Here is a 21,440-nt window from a genome sequence, read left to right on the forward strand (position 1 = left end):
TGTGTGTGTGTGTGTGTGTGTGTGTGTGTGTGTGTGTGTGTGTGTGTTTTGAATACATATATGTATTTCAATTAAATACAGCATTTATTGAATTTTTACCAGATACCACATGTGGAGATAACTTCACATGATTTAAATGCTTATAATAACAGATGGAGTAACAAATTTATGTCTATGTAAAAGATAGATAAATTGAGGTCGAGTTTGAATTTGTGTAATTCATCCTGTTATGTAGAACTTAAAACTATCCTATGATGTCACAACCTTTGGAAGATAATTTAAAATACTTAAAATTTGTTAAATCCATTGAGCAAAACCATTATTTGTGAAAGAACCCACATTTCAGAAGTGATATTCATTCTTTTGTCTTTAAGGCCAGAGATGTGATAATTAACTGCAGCTTTTCAAGATAGAAAGTGTTAAGTGTTGATGTATTCTAGGAACAGGAGAAAAACATGAATAGGACATTGTCCTTTGGAAATTTTTATAGTGTAAACCTTCAGGGAGTTACTTCTAGAAATATGGGTACCTTTGCTTAGGATGTGGTATACTGTGTTCCTGGGGATGGAGGCACCGATCAAAGTTCAAAGAGAAATGGCCGGTGAAAAGAGGATCACTAAATGGAAGAAGCTAAGTTTGGCATAGAGCTGGTGACAGACAATGTGAAGACTGAAATACTGCCAATAGCAGGGAAAAGGTCCATGGTAGTATCTTAGCAAAGAAACAATTGCACACTTACCTAGATTTAAAGGTTAAAACCTCCTGTTAGAATATTTTTCCAGTGTAATTTATGACCATATGGTCTGGATCCTACAAAGTCTCCCCCATTCTACAAAATCTGTTCTTAGTTTTCTGCCTCCATTGTATTCATTCATTCTAACCATTTTCTAAAGATGGTACTTTGTTTCTCGTGAATGCAATCCCTTAGCAGTTTGCAGCTGTTGCTGAAACTGGTTAAAATGGTAATCGTGGGGGACGGTGACATAAATGTTGCTTTACTATGCTATGGCAGTTATTGAAGTAGTTTATAATTTTGACTGTTATGTAAGGAGTGCACTGTGCCATTCTAACTTTGTATTTTTGTATTCTGCTATTTGGGGGGTTGGAAATTGTATGAGATTCTTTCAGTTGGATCTCTGACATGTTGAGAATACCGAAGAAGAAAATGAGTACAGCAGGAGATAGCAGAGATGGGGGAAGCCGCATCTCTCAAATAGAATACCACTGGATAGTGAGCAGTGAACAACCTCTGATTTTGTCTGAGACCATTTTGGAATTTTTGGACACAGTCTTCTGAAGATTGAGAGACCTAATCACTGTTGGTAAGATTATTAAAATATTATTAATACAAATGAATGCTTAGGGTTGCCACTAAAGCTCATCTTTACAATAGATAGTGTTAACAAACAGAAACAACAGGATTTGGAAAATCGGTATTTGGAAATAATCATAATTTTTTCAGCCAGGAATCATCAAATGATGCTAAAACTTAGAGAAAATTTTAAGAGAAACAGGACACTTAGATATTGTGCAATTTCAGATCTTTATCAGTTACAAAATGAGGAGTAGCTTTCTGATGGAGAACATGGTTGACGGCACCTGAATTAAAGAGGTGAAAGTTACTAACACCAGTAGTGGAAACATCAGGGAGCACTGATAGGATGCAGTGAGAACACAGCCGCCTTATTTCTGTAGTATTACTGAGTTAAATGCATAAACCTGAGTATGCCCATGAGGAAACATTAGTCTCAAATTGACTGATATTCTGCTTTTCATACTCAAACATAGGAATTTCACTGAGGAAATGGTCCAGATTATTTCAGACTAAATAGACATGAGAACAGAATATAACATTGATTCAAGATGATTGTAAAAGGACATGAAAGGGAAAGTTGGCAAAGTTTTAAGACAGTCCCTCAAATAGGTTATAGTGTTACGTGAATATTAAATTGCCTAAGTTGGGTACTGATACTGAGGTTACTAACAGAAAATCCTTGCTTTTAAGAAATAAAAATAATTTAAAAGATATAGGGATAATTCATAGCGGTAATTTTCAAAGTGTTTGGATAAAATAATGTGATACATGTTTCAAAAAATTAAGAGAAAAATGAAACTGGTATTGTAAGATTAACATCTTACAATAGGAAATCTAGTTGAAAATTAGCGAAGAATTATAGATACTTTTGTATCTGCTCAGTAAGTCTGAAATTCGTTGATGAAAATAACGCAAAAGAACATGTGAAATGGAGTGGTTTGAGCATATAGCTTCGAGCATAATAAATGCTGAGGCAACATGAAAGTGTAATAAATGCATGATTACTACTATACCAGCAGGCCTTGTAGATGCCCACATTTGAAGCATTTATATTAGAAGGAAGCTGTTTTACCTGGAATTTTTTTCACTTAGCCTAATGTTGTCAAGGTTCAGCCATGTTGCAGCATGTATGAGATCTCCATTCTTTTTGATGGAGGAGTGATTATAAATATGTCACATTTTTCTTTTCCATTCATCAGTTTTTGGCTATTATGACTAATCCTGCTGGGAATATTTATGTGGAGGTTTTTGTGTACTCATGTTTTCAATTCTCTTACTAGAATATAGTAACTAGGTTTATTTAACATTTGAGGACCTGTCTGTAAGTAATGCTTAAGATAATTTTTGCTGTATTTGAAGGCAGATAATAGTTTGTGCAAAATGTGTATTCTGTTTAATATTGGTGTGAGCTATTCTTATTGTAAAAAAAATTACACTGAAATAGTATATAGATTAGGTCTTCGTTTTTGTACTCAATAAGCAGTTTTATGTTTTATTTTTCAGATACTCTCCCATACTAAATTCAGGCTGGGATATTAGAGAAAAGGAAAAATATGAAACTCACTGTTGTTTTATGGCCCTTTGAGTTCCCCAGTTCACCTTCAAAAATTTAGTCTTCCAAGTTCTCTGCTAGCATATCAATGCATCCCTCCTGGGGATTTTCTGGTTGTATAAAGATGGACCATGCTTACTCCATGTTACGTCTCTTATGTCTTTTTTTTTTTGAGACGGAGTTTCGCTCTTGTTACCCAGGCTGGAGTGCAATGGTGCGATCTCGGCTCACCGCAACCTCCGCCTCCTGGGTTCAGGCAATTCTCCTGCCTCAGCCTCCTGAGTAGCTGGGATTACAGGCACGCGCCACCATGCCCAGCTGATTTTTTGTATTTTTAGTAGAGACGGGGTTTCACCATGTTGACCAGGATGGTCTCGATCTCTTGACCTCGTGATCCACCCGCCTCGGCCTCCCAAAGTGCTGGGATTACAGGCGTGAGCCACCGCGCCCGGCCTACGTCTCTTATGTCTTACAATGGCAGTATCCTATTCCATTTTGTTCTTTTTCGTCGTGTCCATTTTGATTGATTGATTGAGGCAGAGTTTTGCTCTTGTTGCCCAGGCTGGAGTGGTATGGTGCGATCTTGGCTCACTGCAACGTCCCTCTCCTGGGTTGAAGCAAGAAGCGATTCTCCTGCCTCAGCCTCCTCAGTAGCTGGGATTACAGGCATCTGCCACCACACCCAACTAATTTTAGTAGAGAGGGGGTTTCTCCATCTTGATCAGGCTGGTCTGGAACCCCTGAACTCAGGTGACCTGCCCACCTCGGCCTCGGAAAGTCCTGGGATTACAGGTGTGAGCCACCATGATCCACCTGATTTTCATTTATTTTATGAAAATTTTCATCTTTTTTCTGTTCTTGCCATCTTTGATTTTTATATAACATTTTGAAATAGATTTCAAAATTTTAAGTACATGCACACACACACGGAAAGAGAGAGACAGGGAGAAAGAGAGACTTCTATTGTTCTATTGAAGTAGATTCCTAAAGTTTTTATTTCTTCTAGAATATTGGTTTCACAACACCCCTATCCTGTACCTTTAATTTTACCTACCCCAGGGCATTTTAATGAAGTCTTTATCTGGCGGAATACAACTTCAGAATCTCTGATTTACATAGGGTGGTAGAGAAGTAAATTTGTTTGTTTGTTTGTTTGTTTGTTTGTTTGCTTAGAGAAGGAGTCTCACTCTGTTGGCCCAGGCTGGAGTGCAGTGGCGTGATCTCACTGCACCCTGCACCTCCAAGGTTCAAGCTATTCTCCTCCCTCAACCTCCCAAGTAGCTGGGATTATAGGTATGTGCCACCACAGCCAGAAATACAGGTATGTATTTTTAGTAGAGACTGGGTTTCACCATGTTGACCAGGCTGGTCTTGAACTCCTGACCTCAGGTAATGCACCTGCCAACTTTTTTTACTATTTAAAGAATGAAGAATTTTACCAGGGTGTGGTGGCTCACACCTATAATCCCAGCACTTTTGGAGACTGAGGTGGGCAGCTCACTTGAGGGCAGGAGTTTAAGAGCAGCCTGGCCACATGACAAAATCCCATCTCTACTAAAAATACAAAAATTAACCAGTGTGATGCACACACTTGTAGTCCCAGCTACTTGGGAGACTTAACCAGGAGAATCATTGGAACTGGAGACGGGAAGGCTGCAGTGAGCTGAAATTGCAACACTGCGTTCCAGCCTGGGTGACAGAGCTAGACTCCATCTCAAAAATAAAGATTTGGGGGAGGAAATGAATAAATAGCAAAGGTGACAAAGGACCAAAGATTTGTGACTTGTGCAAAGATGGCTCTGTGGTTATTGTTACAGAAATAATGTTTGTATCTTATTTTTTAGTGTATTTTGTATATTTTCTAATCTGATGTATTTTCTTTTTGATAGTTTGCTGCAGGTCTAGAAGATGTTACAGAACTTCAAGCAAGAGAGGTGAGCAGCTACTGTGGTGCTTTTGAAATTGTTTATGTGTGTTGTGGCCAGTGATGCCAGAACTTCAGCATCTGAGAGTTCATGATTTTAGAGGCTCAAAGGAGACTATTTTTATAATAGATTTTTCTGCTATGTGAGTGTCTGTAGTTTTTTTTTTAGGGAATCCGCATTGTTTTTCCCCGTTTTTTGAAAAACAGATTTTTTTGTAGTAACCTGAATAAATTGAAGGAAGTATTGATACATTTCCATTCCTTAACATTTTTTGTTGGATGAAAATAATCTCATAATGAAATTCAGTGTGCTAAATATTTATTTTTTATAAAATAGAGACGGGATAATGCCATGTTGCCCAGGTTGCCTGTCAACTCCTGGGCTCAAGTAATCATCTTGCCTCAACTTCCTGAATAGGCATGTGCTATCATGCCTAGCTTAAATATTTATTTAAAAATTTTTGGCCAGGCATGGTGGCTCACACCTGTAATCTCAGCACCTTGGGAAGCCAAGGCTGACCAATGTGGAGAAACCCTGTCTCTACTAAAAATACAAAATTAGCCAAGCACGGTGGCACATGCCTGTAATCCCAGCTACTCGGGAGGCTGCGGCAGGAGAATTGCCTTAATCCAGGGGTTAGAGGTTGCAATGAGCCGAGATCCTGCCATTGCACTTCACCCTGGGCAACGAGTGAAACTCCATCTTAAAAAAAGAAAAACAAAAATTTATCTGGCACATTTTGAACACAGATGTTTCTACTTATATTTGTCATGTAATCATAGTATATATTAATTTTGCTGCCTCACCTATTCCTACAAATTTTAATTCATTTAATTAACTTAAGAATTTTTTTCAATATATTTCATTCTAATTTATTAGAGCAATTCAGTCATATGTTTTTTCATCCTATGTATATGAGAGTTCCATTATTCAGATACGAAACAAAATGTCTACTGTACATTTGCTGTTCTGACTGATGATGTACTAGATAAGCATGCACAATATAAGCCTGGTATGTAAATGCTTATTTGTCGGGAGGGTGCTTGTTTGGATCGATGATGAGAATACTTGTCTGAGGATGCTGAGGGACTCATTCCAGATGTCAATCTGAGGTCCAGATGTGCGGCCCTCCAGCAGGACAAATAAGACTCTCAGAGCCTGGCTCTATTTGGTGATCCTTCAGTGACAACATAGTACCCCTGTGAGCATGCCTTTTCTACCTCTCCGAAGAGGGCGTTAGCATCCTGTCTTATGAGTCAGTGTGCACTTTAAGCTTAGTGGCTCAAGATTTGCTTTATTTTGTACATTTTGAACAGGGAATTGTAGACAGATGCTTATATATAGGAAATACACTCTTGAGTAAAAATGAAAAAATCAGAATGCTTCAGTCAAGAATGGTCAAGCAACCGTGATGTATTCTGAAAGAAGGGAACACTGCATGCCTATATTAAATATTGACAAAGGAACTAATTTTAGTGCTTTGTTATTTTTACTGTTGAGCATTTTCTGAGACCATTTCTTTTTCTTCTATTTTGTTTTGCTGAGGTAGAGGAGGACTGGAATGAGGTCCTCCACTTCAGAAAATAGGGGTGAGTAGCTAAATCAACATCATTTGGAATAAATATATACCATGTGTTCCATGCAACATCCTGAGATCTTTTTGTTGATTTTTTTTAGTGGATTACTGAATAATATCTAAATAATGTATATTTTACTGTGGTGAGTCGTTCCACCTTCATTTCTGAATCATTTTCTTTTCCATTTTTATTCTATTTGAATTTTGCATGAAATGACAAATGTAGAATTTTGCCAAATTGATTTTATTTATTCATTGATTTATTTGGGGAGACAAAGTCTCATTCTGTTACCCTGACTGGAGTACAGTGACCCAGTCATAGCTCACTTCAGCTCTTGACTCTGCACGCCTGAACTCCTGGGCTCAAGTGGTCTTGTACCCCCTGCTTCCCAAGTAGCTAGGAATACAGGTATGTGTCACCACACATAGCTAATTTTTAATTTTTTTATTTTGTGGAGATAGGATATCTCTATGTTGTCAAGGCCAGGTCCATGATTCACTTTTTTAATGATGTATTAAGTTTTGATAAAACTTAGGGTAAAGGTAGCATCATGGAATAAGTTGGGAAATGTTTTCTGCTCTCTTGTTTTTTGGAGGAGTTGGTAAAGGATTGGTGTTATTTCTTTAATGATTTGGTCGAATTCATCAGAGAAATTATTTATGTGGGATTTTATTTGTGGTAACTTGTTGAGTAACTAATTCAATCTCTTGTTAAAGGTGACTTCAGATTTTCTGTTTTTTCTTCTTGTGACAATACCTGTAATTTATGCATTTCTAGGAATTTGCCTATGTAATCTAGGTTATCTAATTTGTTGATGTACCTTGTTTCTGTAAGGGTGTTCATAATAGTCTGAGTTTCATACCAGATTTTATGAAAATCGAGTCTTCTGTTTTCAGTAGTGTAGATAAAGTTACATCAATTGTTTAAGACACAGGGTTTTTGCTATGTAGTCCATACTGGCCTTGATCTTCTGAGCCTAAGTAATCCTGCTGCCTCTGCATCTTGTGTAGCTGGGAGTATAGGCACACACCACCACATCCAGCCTGTCACTAAACAAATAAAAAATTTCAATGAAACAGCTTCTGATATTTTTTTCTTCTCTATTCTTTGTTTTATTTATTTGCATTTTATTCTTATTTCTTTCATTCTACTTGATTTAGCTTTGCTTTTCTTCTTCTGTTTTCTTAAAGTCAAAGTTTAGATTATTGATTTGAGTTATTTTTCTTTTTTTAATATGAACATTTACAGCTATAAATTTCTCAAAGGGCTCCTTTAGCTACATATACATTTTTTTTTGTTTTGTTTCCTTTTATTTCTAACTATGTTATAAATTTTCTTATTTCTATGACCCAAAGATTCTTAGTAATGTGTTACTTCATTTCCACAAGTTGTGGATTCCCCCCAGTGTTTTTATTTATTTGTAATTCGATTCTATTGTGGTTAGACAGCATACTTTTCTGGCTTTTGTACTTTCAGATTTGTTGAGACCAGTGTGTGGTCTAATACCTACCCTGGACACTGTTCCATGTCCACTTGAAAATAATATGTTTTCTACTGGTTAGATTGTTCCATAGATGGATGTTAGATGCCATTGCTTTATAGTGTTGTTTGTCTTCTGTTTCGTTGATCTTCTTTCTGTTTCCTTGATCTTCTATCTCATTGTTATGTTCATCATTAAAAGTGAGGTATAGAAATTTTCAATTATCATATTGTTTATTCTGTCAATTTTTTTCATTTAATTTGGGAGCTATGTTGTTAAATACACATATCTTTATTATTGTTATGTCTTCCTGATGGATTGTCAGTTTTATTATCATGAAGTGTTCTTCTTTGTCTCTATCAACAATTTTTGTCTTGAAGTTTATTTAGCTTGATAATTATAGTTTTTGTCTGACTTACAGCCCTTAAAGTCTCTTTGGTTACTGTGTAAAGTTTATCTTTTCCTTTCATTCTTTTACTATATATCTATTTTTAATTTAAAATAAAAAATTTGAGTCTCTCTCACCCAGGCTTGAGTGCAATAGCATGATCATAGCTCACTGCAACCTGAAACTCCTGTATTCAAAGAAATCTTCCACCTCAGCCTCCTGAGTAGTTGGAACTACAGGCTCACGTCACCACACCTGGCTGATTTTTTTTGGTTGTATTTTTTTTCTTGTAGAGATGAGATCTTGCTATGTTGCCCAGGATGATTATTTTGTACCTATTTTTTTGTCCTTGAATCTAAAGTTTGTCTTTTGTAGAGAGCATATAGTTGTATCATGTGTTTTTTTTTAAAAAAAAATACATTGTGGGCCAGGCGCGGTGGCTTATGCCTGTAATCCCAGCACTTTGGGAGGCCGAGGCGGGTGGATCATGAGGTCAAGAGATTGAGACCATCCTGGTCAACATGGTGAAACCCCGTCTCTACTAAAAATACAAAAAATTAGCTGGACATGGTGGCGCGTGCCTGGAATCCCAGCTACTCAGGAGGCTGAGGCAGGAGAATTGCCTGAACCCAGGAGGCGGAGGTTGCAGTGAGCTGAGATTGTGCCATTGCATTCCAGCCTGGGTAACAAGAGCAAAACTCCATCCCCCCCAAAAAAAAAAATACATTGTGGGCCAGGTGGGGTGGCTCACACCTATTATCCCAGCACTTTGGGAGGCTGAGGTGGGTGGATCACGAAGTCAGGCATTCAAGATCAGACTGGCCAACATGGTGAAACCCTGTCTCTACTAAAAAATACAAAAATTAGCTGGGCATAGTGGCTCGTGCCTGTAATCCTGGATACTTGGGAGGCTGAGGTAGCAGAATTGCTTGAACTGGGACCAGGGAGGCGGAGGTTGCAGTGAGCCTAGATGTGAGCCAAAATAGTGCCACTGCACTGCAGCCTAGGCTACAGAGCAAGACTCCATCTCAGAAAAAAAAAGTTCATTGTGTCAATCTCTGCCTTTTAAGTTGGGAGTTTACTTCGTGAACATTAACTGTAATTACTGATGAGGTAAAATTTGCATCTGCCATTTTCTAGTCTAGTTTTGTATTTTGCTTTTCTGTTGTTGTTGCTGTTGTTGTCTTTTGAGATGAAGTCTTCCTTTGTCAATAGGGTAGAGTGTAGTAGTGTGATCTTGGCTCACTGCAACCCCTCTGCCTGGGTTCAAGCAACTTTCCTGCCTCAGTCTCTTAAGTAGCTGGGATTACAGGTGCCTACCACTGTTCCTGGCTAATTTTTGTAAAGACGGGGTTTTACCATTTTGGCCAGTCTAGTCTTGAACTCCTGACCTCATGATCCACCCACCTCGGCCTTCCAAAGTGCTAACATTACAGGCATGAGCCACCACGCCCAGCCTCTGTTTTCTTTTTATAGCATATATCTGTTTTGTTTTTCTTGGTCCTATTGCTGATTTTTTATGTTAAATACATATTTAATAGTGTGCTACTTTAATTTTCTTTCGAATTTTTTGTCTTTACTTATTAGTGGTTGCCTTTGAGATTATAGTTATTTTGTTACTTTATAACATAGCTTTGATTTAATATTAATTTTAATAGCATACAGAAATTTTTAAATATAGCTGTTTTTTCTCAACCTACCTTTTGTATGTTATTGTTATTCAAACTTTTATACCATCTTTTATATTTGCCTGATAATTATCTTACTGGTCCTGTGCATTTCTTCACATGGATCAGTTAATGTCTAGTGCTGTTTTATTTAAGGCTGTAGTCTCCATCTAATTTTTCTGGTACAATAGGTATTTTGACAACAAATTCTCTCAGCTTTTGTTGATTTAGGAATGTCTTCTTTTTTATTTTTGAAGAGTAATATTGGTGTATCAAGATTTATGAGTAGACAGTCTTATTTCTTTTTCTTTCAAATAGTTTGAATCTGTCATCTTAGTCTTTTATGGCCTCAAGAGTTTCTGATGAGAAATCAGCTGTTAGTCTCATTGAGGATTCCTTGTACCTGACGTGTTTTTTTTCTCTTCATGTTTTGAAGACTTTGGCTTTTGACATTTTTACTGTGATGTCTCTATGTATAGATTTCTTTATGTAGATCTCACTTGAGTAAGTCCAGTTCATTTGACTCATTATACACGTACATAAATGTTTTTCTATTACTAAAATTTTTGGCTTTTGTTCTCCAAACTGTTTCTGCCCCTTTCTACTGTGAATTTTACGTTCATGTTGATACGCATGTGCTCCTCAGCTCTCTGAGGCTCTGTTTTTCTTTCTGCCTCACAATTGAGGTGACTGGATCACCTCAACAGTCCTATATTCAAATTTGTTCATTCCCTTTTTCTGCTAGCTCAAATAGTATGATGAATTTTTCTAGTGAATTTTTATTTGTTTTATTTTTCTGTATCTTTATTGTCCAGTTAATGATAACATCATTCTATTTTTAATGTTAATGTTAGGCTTAGGAGTACATATGCAAGTTTGTTATATAGGAAAATTGTGAGTCATGGGGGTTTGGTGTACAGATTATTTTATCACCGAGGTAACAAGCATAGTACCTGATTGGTAGTTTTTTGATCCTCACCCTTCTCCTGCCTTCTACCTTCAAGTAGGCCCCAGTGCTTGTTGTTTTCTTCTTTGTGTCCATATGAACTGAATGTTTAGCTCCGACTTACATTGAGAGCCTACTTATTAGATTTTCTGTTCCTGTTTTAGTTCTGTTAGGATAATGGCCTCCAGCTCCATTTATGTTGCTGCAGAGGACATGATCTTACTTTTTTATGGTTATGTAGTGTTCCTTGGTTATAAGTACCATATTTTTTAATCCAGTCTATCAGTGATGAGCATTTAGGTTGATTCTGTATCTTCATATCTTCTTTCTTCCTTTTTTAAGGACACTTGATAGGTAGGTTTTTGTTTGTTTTTTTTTTTTCAAGGCAGAATCTCGCTCTGTTACCCAGGCTGGAGCGCAGTGGCATAACATCTATACTTACTGCAACCTCCACCTTCCAGGTTCAAACAATTCTTGTGGCTCAGCCTCCCAAGTAGGTGGGATTACAGGTTTGCATTACCACACCTGGCTAATTTTTGTTTTTGCTTTCTTGTACAGATGGGGTGTCACCACATTGGTCAGGCTGGTTTCGAACTCTTGGTCTCAAGGGATCCACCCACTTTGGCCTCCCAAAGTGCTGGGATTACAGGTGTGAGCCACCACGCCTAGCCTATAGGTAGTTTTTTAATCCATCACCCACACGGCATCCTCTAGTATTCCTCTAGTATTTGTCTCTTGTTCCCATATTTATGTTCATGTGTGCTCAATATTTAGCTCCCGCTTATAAGTGAGAATGTGTGGTATTTAATTTACTGTTCCTGCATCAGTGTGCTTAGGATTATGGCCTCCAGCTCTATTCATGTGCTGCAAACAACATGATTTCATTCTTTTTTATGGCTACATAGTATTCCATGGTGAAAATGCTCTGTATTTTCTATGTCCAGTCTACCGTTGGTGATGCTTAATATTGAGTGTCAACTTGGTTGGATTGAAGGATGCAAAGTATTGTTACTGGACGTGCCTGTGAGGGTGTTGCCAAAGGAGATTAACATTGGAGTCAGTGAATTGGGAGAGCCAGACTCACCCTCAATCTGGGTAGGCACAATCTAATCAGCTCCTAGTGCTGGTAGAATAAATCAGGCAGAAGAATGTGGAAGGTTTACCTGGCTGAGTCTTCCAGCCTTCGTTTTTCACCTGTGCTGGATGCTTCCTGCCCTTGAACATTGGACTCCAAGTTTTTCATCTTTTGTACTCTTGAACTTACACCAGTTGTTTGCAAGGGGCTCTCAGGCCTTCAGCCACAGTCTGAAGGTTACACTGTGGCTTCCCAGCTTTTGGGGTTTTTGGGACTTGGACTGGCTTCCTTGCTCATCAGCTTGCAGAAGGACTATTGTGGGACTTCACCTTGTGATCATGTGAGCCAATACTCTTTAATTAACTCCCTTTTATATATACATTGATCCTATTAGTCCTGTCCCTCTAGACAACCCTGACTGATACAACCAGTCCTGGGTACCTGGGTTGACTGTATGTCTTTGCTATTGTTAATACCACAATGATGAACATGTGAGTGCATGTGTCTTTTTGGTACAATGATTTATTTTCCTTGGGGTATATACCCAGAAATGGGAATTTTGGGTGAAATTGTAGCTCTGTTTTAAGTTCTTTGAGAAATACTCAGACTGTTTTCCACAGGGATCAGACTAATTTACATTCCCACCAATAGTGTTTAAACATTCCCCTTTTTCTTCAGCCTTGCCAGGAACTTTTTCTTTTTACCTTTTAATAATAGCTACTCTTCTTATTGCTGTCAGACCTTATATTACTGTGTGTGTGTGTTTTTTTTTAAGACAGAGTCTCCCAAGCTGGAGTGCAGTGGTGTCATCTCGGCTCTCTGCAGCCTACACTTCCTGGGTTCGAGTGATTCTCCTGCCTCAGCCTCCTGTGTAGCTGGGACTGCAGACATGTGCCACCACACCTGACTAATTTTTGTATTTTTAGTAGAGACTGGGTTTCACCATGTTGGCCAGGCTGGTCTTGAACTCCTGACCCCAAATAATACACCAACTTGGCCTCCCACAGTGTTGGGATTACAGGCATGAGCCACTACATCTGGCCCTTATTGTGGTTTTGGTTTAAATTTCTCTGGATGATTAGTGACATGAGCACATTTTTTCATATGTTTGTTGACCATTCTATGTCTTTTTCTAATATTTACCTCTTAATGGGGTTGATTTTTGCTTGTTGGTTTGTTTAAGTGTCCTATAGATTCAGGATATTAGCCCTCTGTCAAATGCGTAGTTTGTCAGTGACATCTGTTTGGAAGTGATAATGGTTCTATACCTAGAAAATGCCTTCTTTAAGAAAATAAAATTCTATTTGTGGATATAGCACCTTTTCTTTACATACCTGCTTTGGGCATTTGGGTTGCTTCTGCCTCTTCGGTATTGTGAATCATGCTCCAGTAAACATGGATATGCAGATGTATCTTTGAGATCCTGCTTTGAATTACTCTGGGTATATACCCAAAAGTGGGATTTCTGGATCATATAGTAATACTACTTTTAATTTTGCAGGTACCTCCACCATACATTTTTCCACAGTGTCTGCACCATTTTATGTACCCATCAACAGCATGCAAAGGTTCCAATTCCCTGTCCCCTTAACAACACTTGCTGTTTTCTGTTTTGCTCCTGTTGCCCAGGCTTGAGTACAATGGCATGGTCTCGGCTCACTGCAACCTCTGCCACCTGGGTTCAAGTGATTCTCCTGCCTCAGCCTCCCCAACAAGCTGGAATTATAGGCGTCTGCCACCATGCCCAGCTAATTTTTGTATTTTTAGTAGAGACAGGGTTTCACCATGTTGGCCAGGCTGGTCTCGAACTCCCGACCTCAGGTGATCCACTCGCCTGAGCCTCCCAAAGTGCTGAGATTACAGACCTGAGCTACCACGCCCAACTTATTGTTTGTCAGTTTTATCTTCTAATGGATGTGAGGTGATATCTCATTATGGATTCGATTTGCATTTGTCTAGTAAATAGTGACACGGAGCATGTTTTCATATACATACTGGCCATTCGTTTATCTTCTTTTCTATTTTTTTTTTTTTTTTTTTTTGAGATGGAGTTTTGCTCTATCATCCAGGTTGAAATGTAGTGGCGCAATCTCGGCTCACTGCAACCTTCACCTCCCAGGTTCAAGCAGTTTTCTGCCTCAGCCTCCCAAGTAGTTGGAATTACAGGTACTTGTCACCATGCCCAGGTAATTTTTTTTTTTTTCAGTAGAAATTGGGTTTCACCATCTTGGCCAAATTGGTCTTGAACTCCTGCCACTGTGATCCACCTGCCTCAGCCTCCCAACGTGCTGAGATTACAGGCATGAATCACCGCGCCTGGCCCATTTGTTTATCTTCTTTGGAAAAAAAAGAAAAACCCTATTCAATTACATTGCCTCTTTTTAAAAACCAGGGTTCTATGTTGTGAATTGTTTCCTTCCTTCCTTCCTTCCTTTTTTTTTTTTTTTTTTGAATCAAATCTTGCTCTGTTGCTCAGCATGGAGAGCAGTGCTAAAATCATGGCTCACTGCAGCCACAACTTCCTAGGTGCCATAGATCCTCCCACTCAGGCTCTTGGGACCACAGGCACATGCCAATACATCTAGCTAATTGTTTTTAATGTTTATTTTTCAGTAGAGATGTGCTTCATTCTTTTCCAGTAGATTATGTCTGGTTTTTGCCAATATTGTATTATTTCAAATTACTGTAGCTTTGTTATATACTTGGAAATCAGGAAGTGCCTCCACCTTTGTGTTTTTCATGCTGAATGTTGATTTAACTTTTTTGGGTTTTTTGTGGATCCAGATAAACTGCATGTTTTTTTCTCTATTTCTGGAAAACTGTGATTGTGATTTTGATAGGAATTACACAGACTTTAAATAACTTTGTGTAGTATGGAGATGTTGACAATATTAATTAGTCCCGGTGGTGGTGTTGAGGCAGTGTTGACCTGGAGGCATTGGGGTGGGTGTTAGTATGGTCACGTTCACTGCGTGATGGGGCGTTGCCTGAGAGATCAGTGCATAAAACTCCTGTGGATGTGACCAAAACAAGGGTGATAGAAGATGGTGTGTCCTGTCTGCCTGGTACTTGTAGGATCAGGCAGGACATCCTGTAGGAAAAGGAGGCATTACGTTTGGATGTCCTGAAGGCATGGTGCAGGCACCAGGACTGAGTGGTGGGGTGGAAGCTCATGTCTTGAGGTCTATTGGCTACATGGGGAAGACAGCTTCTGGACTTGATGCCAAGTTGCAGATCATGTTGCGCATTACGATGACACTCTCCAGTGCTGGTTTTGGTTGGTTTCCGGCTAGGTACATCTCACCGGGGAGAGCAGCAAGAGACAATGTCAGATAAAGACTTCAGATGCCCCATGAATAGGAGTATGTGCTCGCACTAGGCTGTTAGGTGAGGGACCCTAGACCTATGTTGCATGGCCCGACATCAGAGTTCACACTCTACTGATGGAAGGCCTTGGTCTTGAACTGTCAGGTTGCCGAGGGTCAGGACTGGAGGCCGCAGACTATGAGGGCCCTTTGCAGTGTTGGGAAATGTATGTGCACCCGGCAAGGGAGATACACACACAAAATCAAACTCACAAACATAACACACAGACACGGAATTACACACACACACACACACACACACACACACACACACACACACACACACAGAGGAGCTCACAGAAACAGGCAAATAGATGCAGAAATGGCACATGTAATAGTAGAAATGAGCACATGTAGGCCACACGTGCTCCCCTAGGTGTCCACAGAGTGACACGGGTAAGGTACATTCATAAAGAGAGAGGTCAATCTTGGAGGGGAAGGACAAGCAGGTACATCAGTTGACCTGTGGGAGAGAATGGCATGGAAGCGGTGAGAATGGACCCAAGCCTGTTTCTTAAGCGTGTATCTTATTTCTTTACAATTGCTCAGATAAGTTGCCATGGGAGGCCCACTGCTTGTTGGAAAGGAAGATGGTCGATTCTTCTGAGTAATGGAGGCCCTACAGAGTCCTGCAGTCACTGTGGCCTGGCATCCACTGTGCACCCCATGCTGACGGATGCTCAGGATGGTAAGCATTCCTCTGCCCCATGTGTTGAATGAGGCTGGCTTTTGAATGGCCTAGATCTGCACGGAGCTGTTTCTTTTTTATTTTTATTTTTATTTATTTATTTTTTTTTTTATTTTTTGGGACAGAGTTTCACTCTTGTTAACCAGGCTGGAGTGCAATGGCGCGATCTCAGCTCACCGCAACCTCCGCCTCCTGGGTTCAGGCAATTCTCCTGCCTCAGCCTCCTCAGTAGCTGAGATTACAGGCACGCGCCACCATGCCCAGCTCATTTTTTGTAGTTTTAGTAGAGACAGGGTTTCACCATGTTGACCAGGATGGTCTCGATCTGTTGACCTCGTGATCCACCCGCTTCAGCCTCCCAAAGTGCTGGGATTACAGGCGTGAGCCACCGCGCCTGGCCAGAGCTGTTTCTTAGCAACGAATGGCATGACAAGTTCCACTCCCAGAGTGGAGGGTCTGTGTCCATTGGTCAGTGGGGTGGCTCTGGCTTCGCCAGGGTGCTGAAAGTCTTTAAGGTCATCTGCTGGCCCACTGTCGAGCCTACAGTGTCAGAAATTCTCCCCCTTCAAGTGTGCTTGGATCGATGATGAGTCCTACAAAAAACATTCCTTGGAAAAGCTGAACAAAATGAGTGAAAACTCATACCGTCACTCTCATCGGAACTGAGGTCCAGCACGTTGCCTCCCTCGGGGACTGTAGGAGTCAGGGACGAGGAGAAGCAGGTGTACGAGTTGTCCCTTGGGAAAGACTAACATTGATGTGACTGGTGGACCTGAGCTTGTTCCTCAAATGTGCATATGTTATCTTTGCACTTCTCAGGGGCAGTTGCCTTTAAAGGCCCGCCGCATGCTGGCCTGACAGATGGTCCTTTCTTCCAAGTAGCGGAGTCCCCATGGAGTCGTGGAGTCAGTGTGGCCTGGCATCCATGGTGCACCTCATGCTGGCGGGTGACTCAGGATGGTGAGCATTCCTCTCCCCTCATGCTGAGTGAGGGTGTCTTTCAGATTTCGAAGACAGGCCTTGCCTAGCCTGTAGTATCAAATGTCCTGCCTCTTCAAATGTGCTTGGATCGATGATGAGTTCCCAAAAAAAAACATTCCTTGGAAAGCTGAACAAAATGAGTGAAAGCTCATACCGTCGCTCTCATCGGAACTGAGGTCCAGCACGTTGCCTCCCCCCAGGGACTGTAGGAGTGAGGGACAGTTTCCACTTGTTCCTGCAGGATTCCCCACCCAGGGCATCCACAGCCGAAAGTCTCATGTCACAGTTACGTTAGGAACATTCCCTTTGTGTGAGGTAGGTGGTTGCAAGAGTCATGGGGGATTTGGCTGATGCGTGATGGCGTGTTGGCACTGGAAGCCAGTGGAAATGCCGCAGGCCTAGGGAAGGCAGAAACATCGCTGGCTTAGGGGAGTGTGCTGCTGGTGAGGTCCCGTGAAGGGAGATCCAGACCTCACAGTGCTCATCTCGTGCAGATGATCAGGTCTCTGTTTTCATGTGGATGAGAACCCAAGGCCCAGGTCTCAGGTAGACTTTGACCTTGATATTGGATTAGTTGAGGACAGTGGAGTGCCAAGGTGTTAGGGGAGAGTGCTGAGCAATGGGTGTCAGGGCAGATGGCAAAGCCTCTTCTGCCCACCTGCAGATTGGTTACAGGAGCTCCCCGCTTGGAAGGGATTTCTTCACCTCCCAGGCTGTGAGATGCCTGTGGTACGGTGGCAGAAGCCTGGGCAGGAAGGTGTTCCAGACAAAAGGTGGTTGAGCACTCACATGGACATGAGTGTCATGAGCAGGCTTGGACTGTAATTCAGTGGTGATGGGCTTTCCATGAATTTCTCTGGTGCCTCAGGGATCTTTGAGAGCAGGTCCTGGGGAACATAAGGGTCAGGTTGGTGCCCATGGCCCTGGGTCACTTCCAGTCTTCCCAGCAGAGTAGTGGGCTCCTCCGTTGAGTAATTCTTCCCAGAAATGGTCTCTTCGCCCACATTGGTGGGCAGCCCCACCTGCTGCGGCTCATAAGAGTCTCTGGATCCTCTTTCCTCCTTTGAAAGCAGGTTCCATCCTACAAGCATCCAGAGTGAATGTTCCCTGAGCCTGGCTCTCGCCCAGGTCTCTGCCATGGGCACTAGTCACACTTGGGGCTGTCCATGGAGGTCCATGTGCATTCCAGGCAACACGTGTGCAATCCCAGGGGTGCTGCCACAGAGTCCCTTGACTTGGGATGCGTCATAGCTCTGTGTGTTGGCGATAATTTAAGTGTTGGATTCTACTACACCCTAGGGGTGATGAACCGTTTCAGCTCCCTCAACCAGTTTGAAGTCTCAGCGCAGCCAGGATAGCCATGCCATGTTAAAGGGCACATGAATGGCTTAGGAAAGTTGAAAAGGATTGGTGGTTTTGAGCTCACAGCTCACTGACTAGCTGCAAGCATGTAGACCCAGTGGTAGTGTTCAGGCAGTGTTGAGCTTCAGGTGTTGGGGCAGGTACTGCTGCAGTCAAGCTGGCTGCATAGTGGGATGTCACCTCAGAGGTCAGTGCAGGGAAGCCCTGTGGGTGTGTCCGACGCAAGGAAAGTGAAAGGCAGTATGTCTTGTCCACCTGGTCCTTGGAGCCTCAGGCAGGCGGAGACATCCTGTTGGAAAAGCGGCCATTCACTTTGAGTGTCCAGAGGACACGGTGCAGGCACGTGGACTGAGTGAAGGGGAGGAAGCCCCTCTCTTGAGGTCCTTTGGCTAGGTTGGGGAGACCACCTCTGGCCTAGACACCAAGTTTCAGACCAATGTGCTGCCCATTGCAAAATCACCCTCCAGCTCAGGTTGTGGTTGATTTTCCACCAGGTGCACCTCACCTGAGAGGGCTACGAGAGACAGTGTCTGCTCGTGTCCTCAGATGTCCCATGAGGAGGATCGTGTATTCCCCTGGCTGTTAGGCGACTGACCTCAGGCTAGCGTCCTCATGGTCTCCAAGTCGGAATTCACTTCCTTCTGATTGAAGGTCTTGGTCTTGAGCTGCTGGGTTGGCGGGTGTCAGGCCAGGAGGCTGCAGAATATGACTGCCTATTGTAGTGTTGGGAAAGATGTGTTAGGAAACGTGCGTGAGAGACACACACACACGGACAATTATATACACACACACAGGCATGCAGAACACAGGCAAATACATGCAGCTGTTGGCTTGTGTGACCGCTAACGCTTTTAGATGTTCACAGAGTAACACGTGTAAGGTATATTCATGGAGATGGAGATCAGTTATGGAAGCCAAGGAATAAGAGGTGTGCGAGTTGCCCCATGTGAAAGAATGGGATGGAAGTGTTGAGCGGTGGACCTAGGCCCATTTCTCATGCGTGCATTTGATTTCCTTACATTGCTCAGGGGCGGTTGCCATGGGAGGCCCACCGCCTGCTCGATTTTTCTGATCATTGGAAGAGGCTTCTGGGTTCAGAGTGGCGTGGCCTCCATGGTGCACCTCGTGCTGGTGGACAAGTTAGGACGGTAAGCATTCCTCTGCTCCACATGCTGGGTGGGGGTGTCTCTGGGATTTCCAAGACCCGCAAGGAGCTGCTTCTTAGCAGGCCACTGATAGCATGGCGAGTTCCACTCCTGAAGAGAATAGTCTGTGACCATTGCTCAGTGGCCCAGCTCTGACTTCCACACGGTGCCAAAGATCTTTAAGGTCATTGGCTTGCCCACTGCCCAGCCTGAGGTGTCAGACATCCTGCCTCTTCAAATGTGCTAGGATCGATGATGAGTCCAACAAAAAAAACATTCCTTGGAAAGCTGAACAAAATGAGTGAAAATTCATACCGTCGCTCTCATCGGAACTGAGGTCCAGCACGTTGCCTCCCCCGGGGACTGTAGGAGTAAGGGACAAGGAGAAGCAGGTGTACAAGTTATCCCTTGGGAAAGACTGATATTGATGTGACCAGTGGATCTGGGCTTGTTCCTCAAGTGTACATTTGATATCTTTGCACTTCTCAGGGGCAGTTGCCTGGAGAGGCCCACCATGTGCTGCCGCAACAGATGGTTGATTGTTCCAGGCAGCAGAGTCACCATGGAGTCGTGGAGTCAGTGTGGCCCGGCATCCATGGTGCACCTCGTGCTAGCAGGTGGCTCAGGACGGTAAGGATTCCTCTGCCCTTGTGCTGAGTGAGGGCATCTTTCATATTTCCAAGGCAGGCATTGCGCAGCCTGTAGTGTCAAACGTCCTGTGTTTTCAAATGTGCTTGGATCGATGATGAGTCCTACAAAAAACATTCCTTGGAAAAGCTGAACAAAATGAGTGAAAACTCATACCGTCGCTCTCATCGGAACTGAGGTCCAGCACATTGCCTCCCTTGGGGACTGTAGGAGTCAGGGACAAGGAGAAGCAGGTGTATGAGTTGTCCCTTGGGAAAGACTAACATTGATTTGACTGGTGGACCTGAGCTTGTTCCTCAAATGTGCATATGTTATCTTTGCACTTCTCAGGGGCAGTTGCCTTTAAAGGCCCGCCGCATGCTGGCCTGACAGATGGTCCTTTCTTCCAAGTAGCGGAGTCCCCATGGAGTCGTGGAGTCAGTGTGGCCTGGCATCCATGGTGCACCTCATGCTGGCGGGTGGCTCAGGATGGTAAGCATTTCTCTCCCCTAGTGCTGAGTGAGGGCATCTTTCAGATTTCCAAGACAGGCATTGCCCGGCCTGTGGTGTCAAACTTCCTGTATCTTCAAATGTGCTTGGATCGATGATGAGTCCTACAAAAAAACATTCCTTGGAAAAGCTGAACAAAATGAGTGAAAGCTCATACCGTCGCTCTCATTGGAACTGAGGTCCAGCACAGTGAATGGAATTGAAGTGGTGATCAGCAGACCTGGGCCTATTTCTCAAGTGTGCATTTGATTTATTTAAACTTCTCAGGAGCAGTTAATCATGAAAGCTCTGCTGCTTACTGGCAAGGAAGATGGGCTAATCTTCTGACCAGTGGAGGCTGCGTTGAGTCCTTGATTCGGTGTGGCCTGGCGTCTATAGTGCACCCCATGCTGCTGGGTGGCTTAGGACGGTAAGCATTTCTTTGCCCTGTGTGCAGAGGTATCTTTCAAATTTCTGACACCCAAAAAGAGCTGTTTGTTAGCAGGCCACTAATGGCAGGGAGAGTTCCACTCCCTGAGTCTGTGGTCTGTGACCATTGCTCAGTGGCGCAGCTCTGGGTCCCCCAGGGTGCCAAAGGTCTTTAGGGTCATTGGCTTGCCCACTGCCCAGCCTGTGGTGTCAAACTTCCTACCTCTTGGAATGTGCTTGGATCGGTGATGAGTCCCTCAAAAAAACATTCCTTGGAAAAGCTGAACAAAATGAGTGAAAGCTCATACCGTCGCTGTCATCGGAACTGAGGTCCAGCACATTGCCTCTCCTGGGGACTGTAGGAGTGAGAGACAACTTCACTGATTCCCATAGTTTCCACCACCCAGGGTGTTCACAGGCCCAAGGCTC

At 42.4% G+C, this 21,440-nt stretch overlaps 1 protein-coding gene and 7 non-coding genes across 54 annotated transcripts in view; all 8 read left to right on the forward strand.

The window, feature by feature from the left end:
* The first annotated feature begins 5,841 nt into the window (after positions 1–5,841).
* On the forward strand, positions 5,842–5,908 carry LOC116537789. The gene has a single exon (XR_004263337.1). It is a non-coding gene; the product is annotated as a small nucleolar RNA SNORD109A (small nucleolar RNA).
* Positions 5,909–15,883: 9,975 nt separating this feature from the next.
* Positions 15,884–21,440, forward strand: part of LOC116537724 — a 74,798-nt gene continuing 69,241 nt past the window's right edge. For 28 of the 47 annotated variants that reach the window (XR_004263279.1, XR_004263281.1, XR_004263280.1 and 25 more), the window contains exons 1-3: positions 15,896–15,978; positions 16,798–16,938; positions 20,445–20,585. Coding sequence is in view for 22 of the 47 variants with exons in the window: in XM_032260008.1 (XP_032115899.1) it covers positions 15,957–15,978; positions 16,798–16,938; positions 20,445–20,585 (304 nt within the window). In the remaining 25 variants the exon portion in view is untranslated. Of the gene's footprint in view, positions 15,979–16,778; positions 16,939–19,349; positions 19,470–19,955; positions 20,097–20,444; positions 20,586–20,870; positions 21,013–21,440 lie in introns of those variants that run through there. The other 19 variants (XM_032260015.1, XM_032260035.1, XM_032260036.1 and 16 more) reach the window with 14 other exon arrangements.
* LOC116537750 lies at positions 16,556–16,649 on the forward strand. Its single transcript, XR_004263307.1, has one exon. It is a non-coding gene; the product is annotated as a small nucleolar RNA SNORD116 (small nucleolar RNA).
* On the forward strand, positions 17,045–17,139 carry LOC116537758. Its single transcript, XR_004263314.1, has one exon. It is a non-coding gene; the product is annotated as a small nucleolar RNA SNORD116 (small nucleolar RNA).
* Positions 19,713–19,807, forward strand: LOC116537751. The gene has a single exon (XR_004263308.1). It is a non-coding gene; the product is annotated as a small nucleolar RNA SNORD116 (small nucleolar RNA).
* On the forward strand, positions 20,203–20,296 carry LOC116537753. Its single transcript, XR_004263310.1, has one exon. It is a non-coding gene; the product is annotated as a small nucleolar RNA SNORD116 (small nucleolar RNA).
* On the forward strand, positions 20,692–20,786 carry LOC116537768. The gene has a single exon (XR_004263321.1). It is a non-coding gene; the product is annotated as a small nucleolar RNA SNORD116 (small nucleolar RNA).
* LOC116537775 lies at positions 21,251–21,345 on the forward strand. The gene has a single exon (XR_004263328.1). It is a non-coding gene; the product is annotated as a small nucleolar RNA SNORD116 (small nucleolar RNA).

Source organism: Sapajus apella, unplaced genomic scaffold, assembly GCF_009761245.1.
Source record: "Sapajus apella isolate SASKATOON/1434 unplaced genomic scaffold, GSC_monkey_1.0 scaffold113, whole genome shotgun sequence".
Taxonomy (NCBI): Eukaryota; Metazoa; Chordata; class Mammalia; order Primates; family Cebidae; genus Sapajus; species Sapajus apella.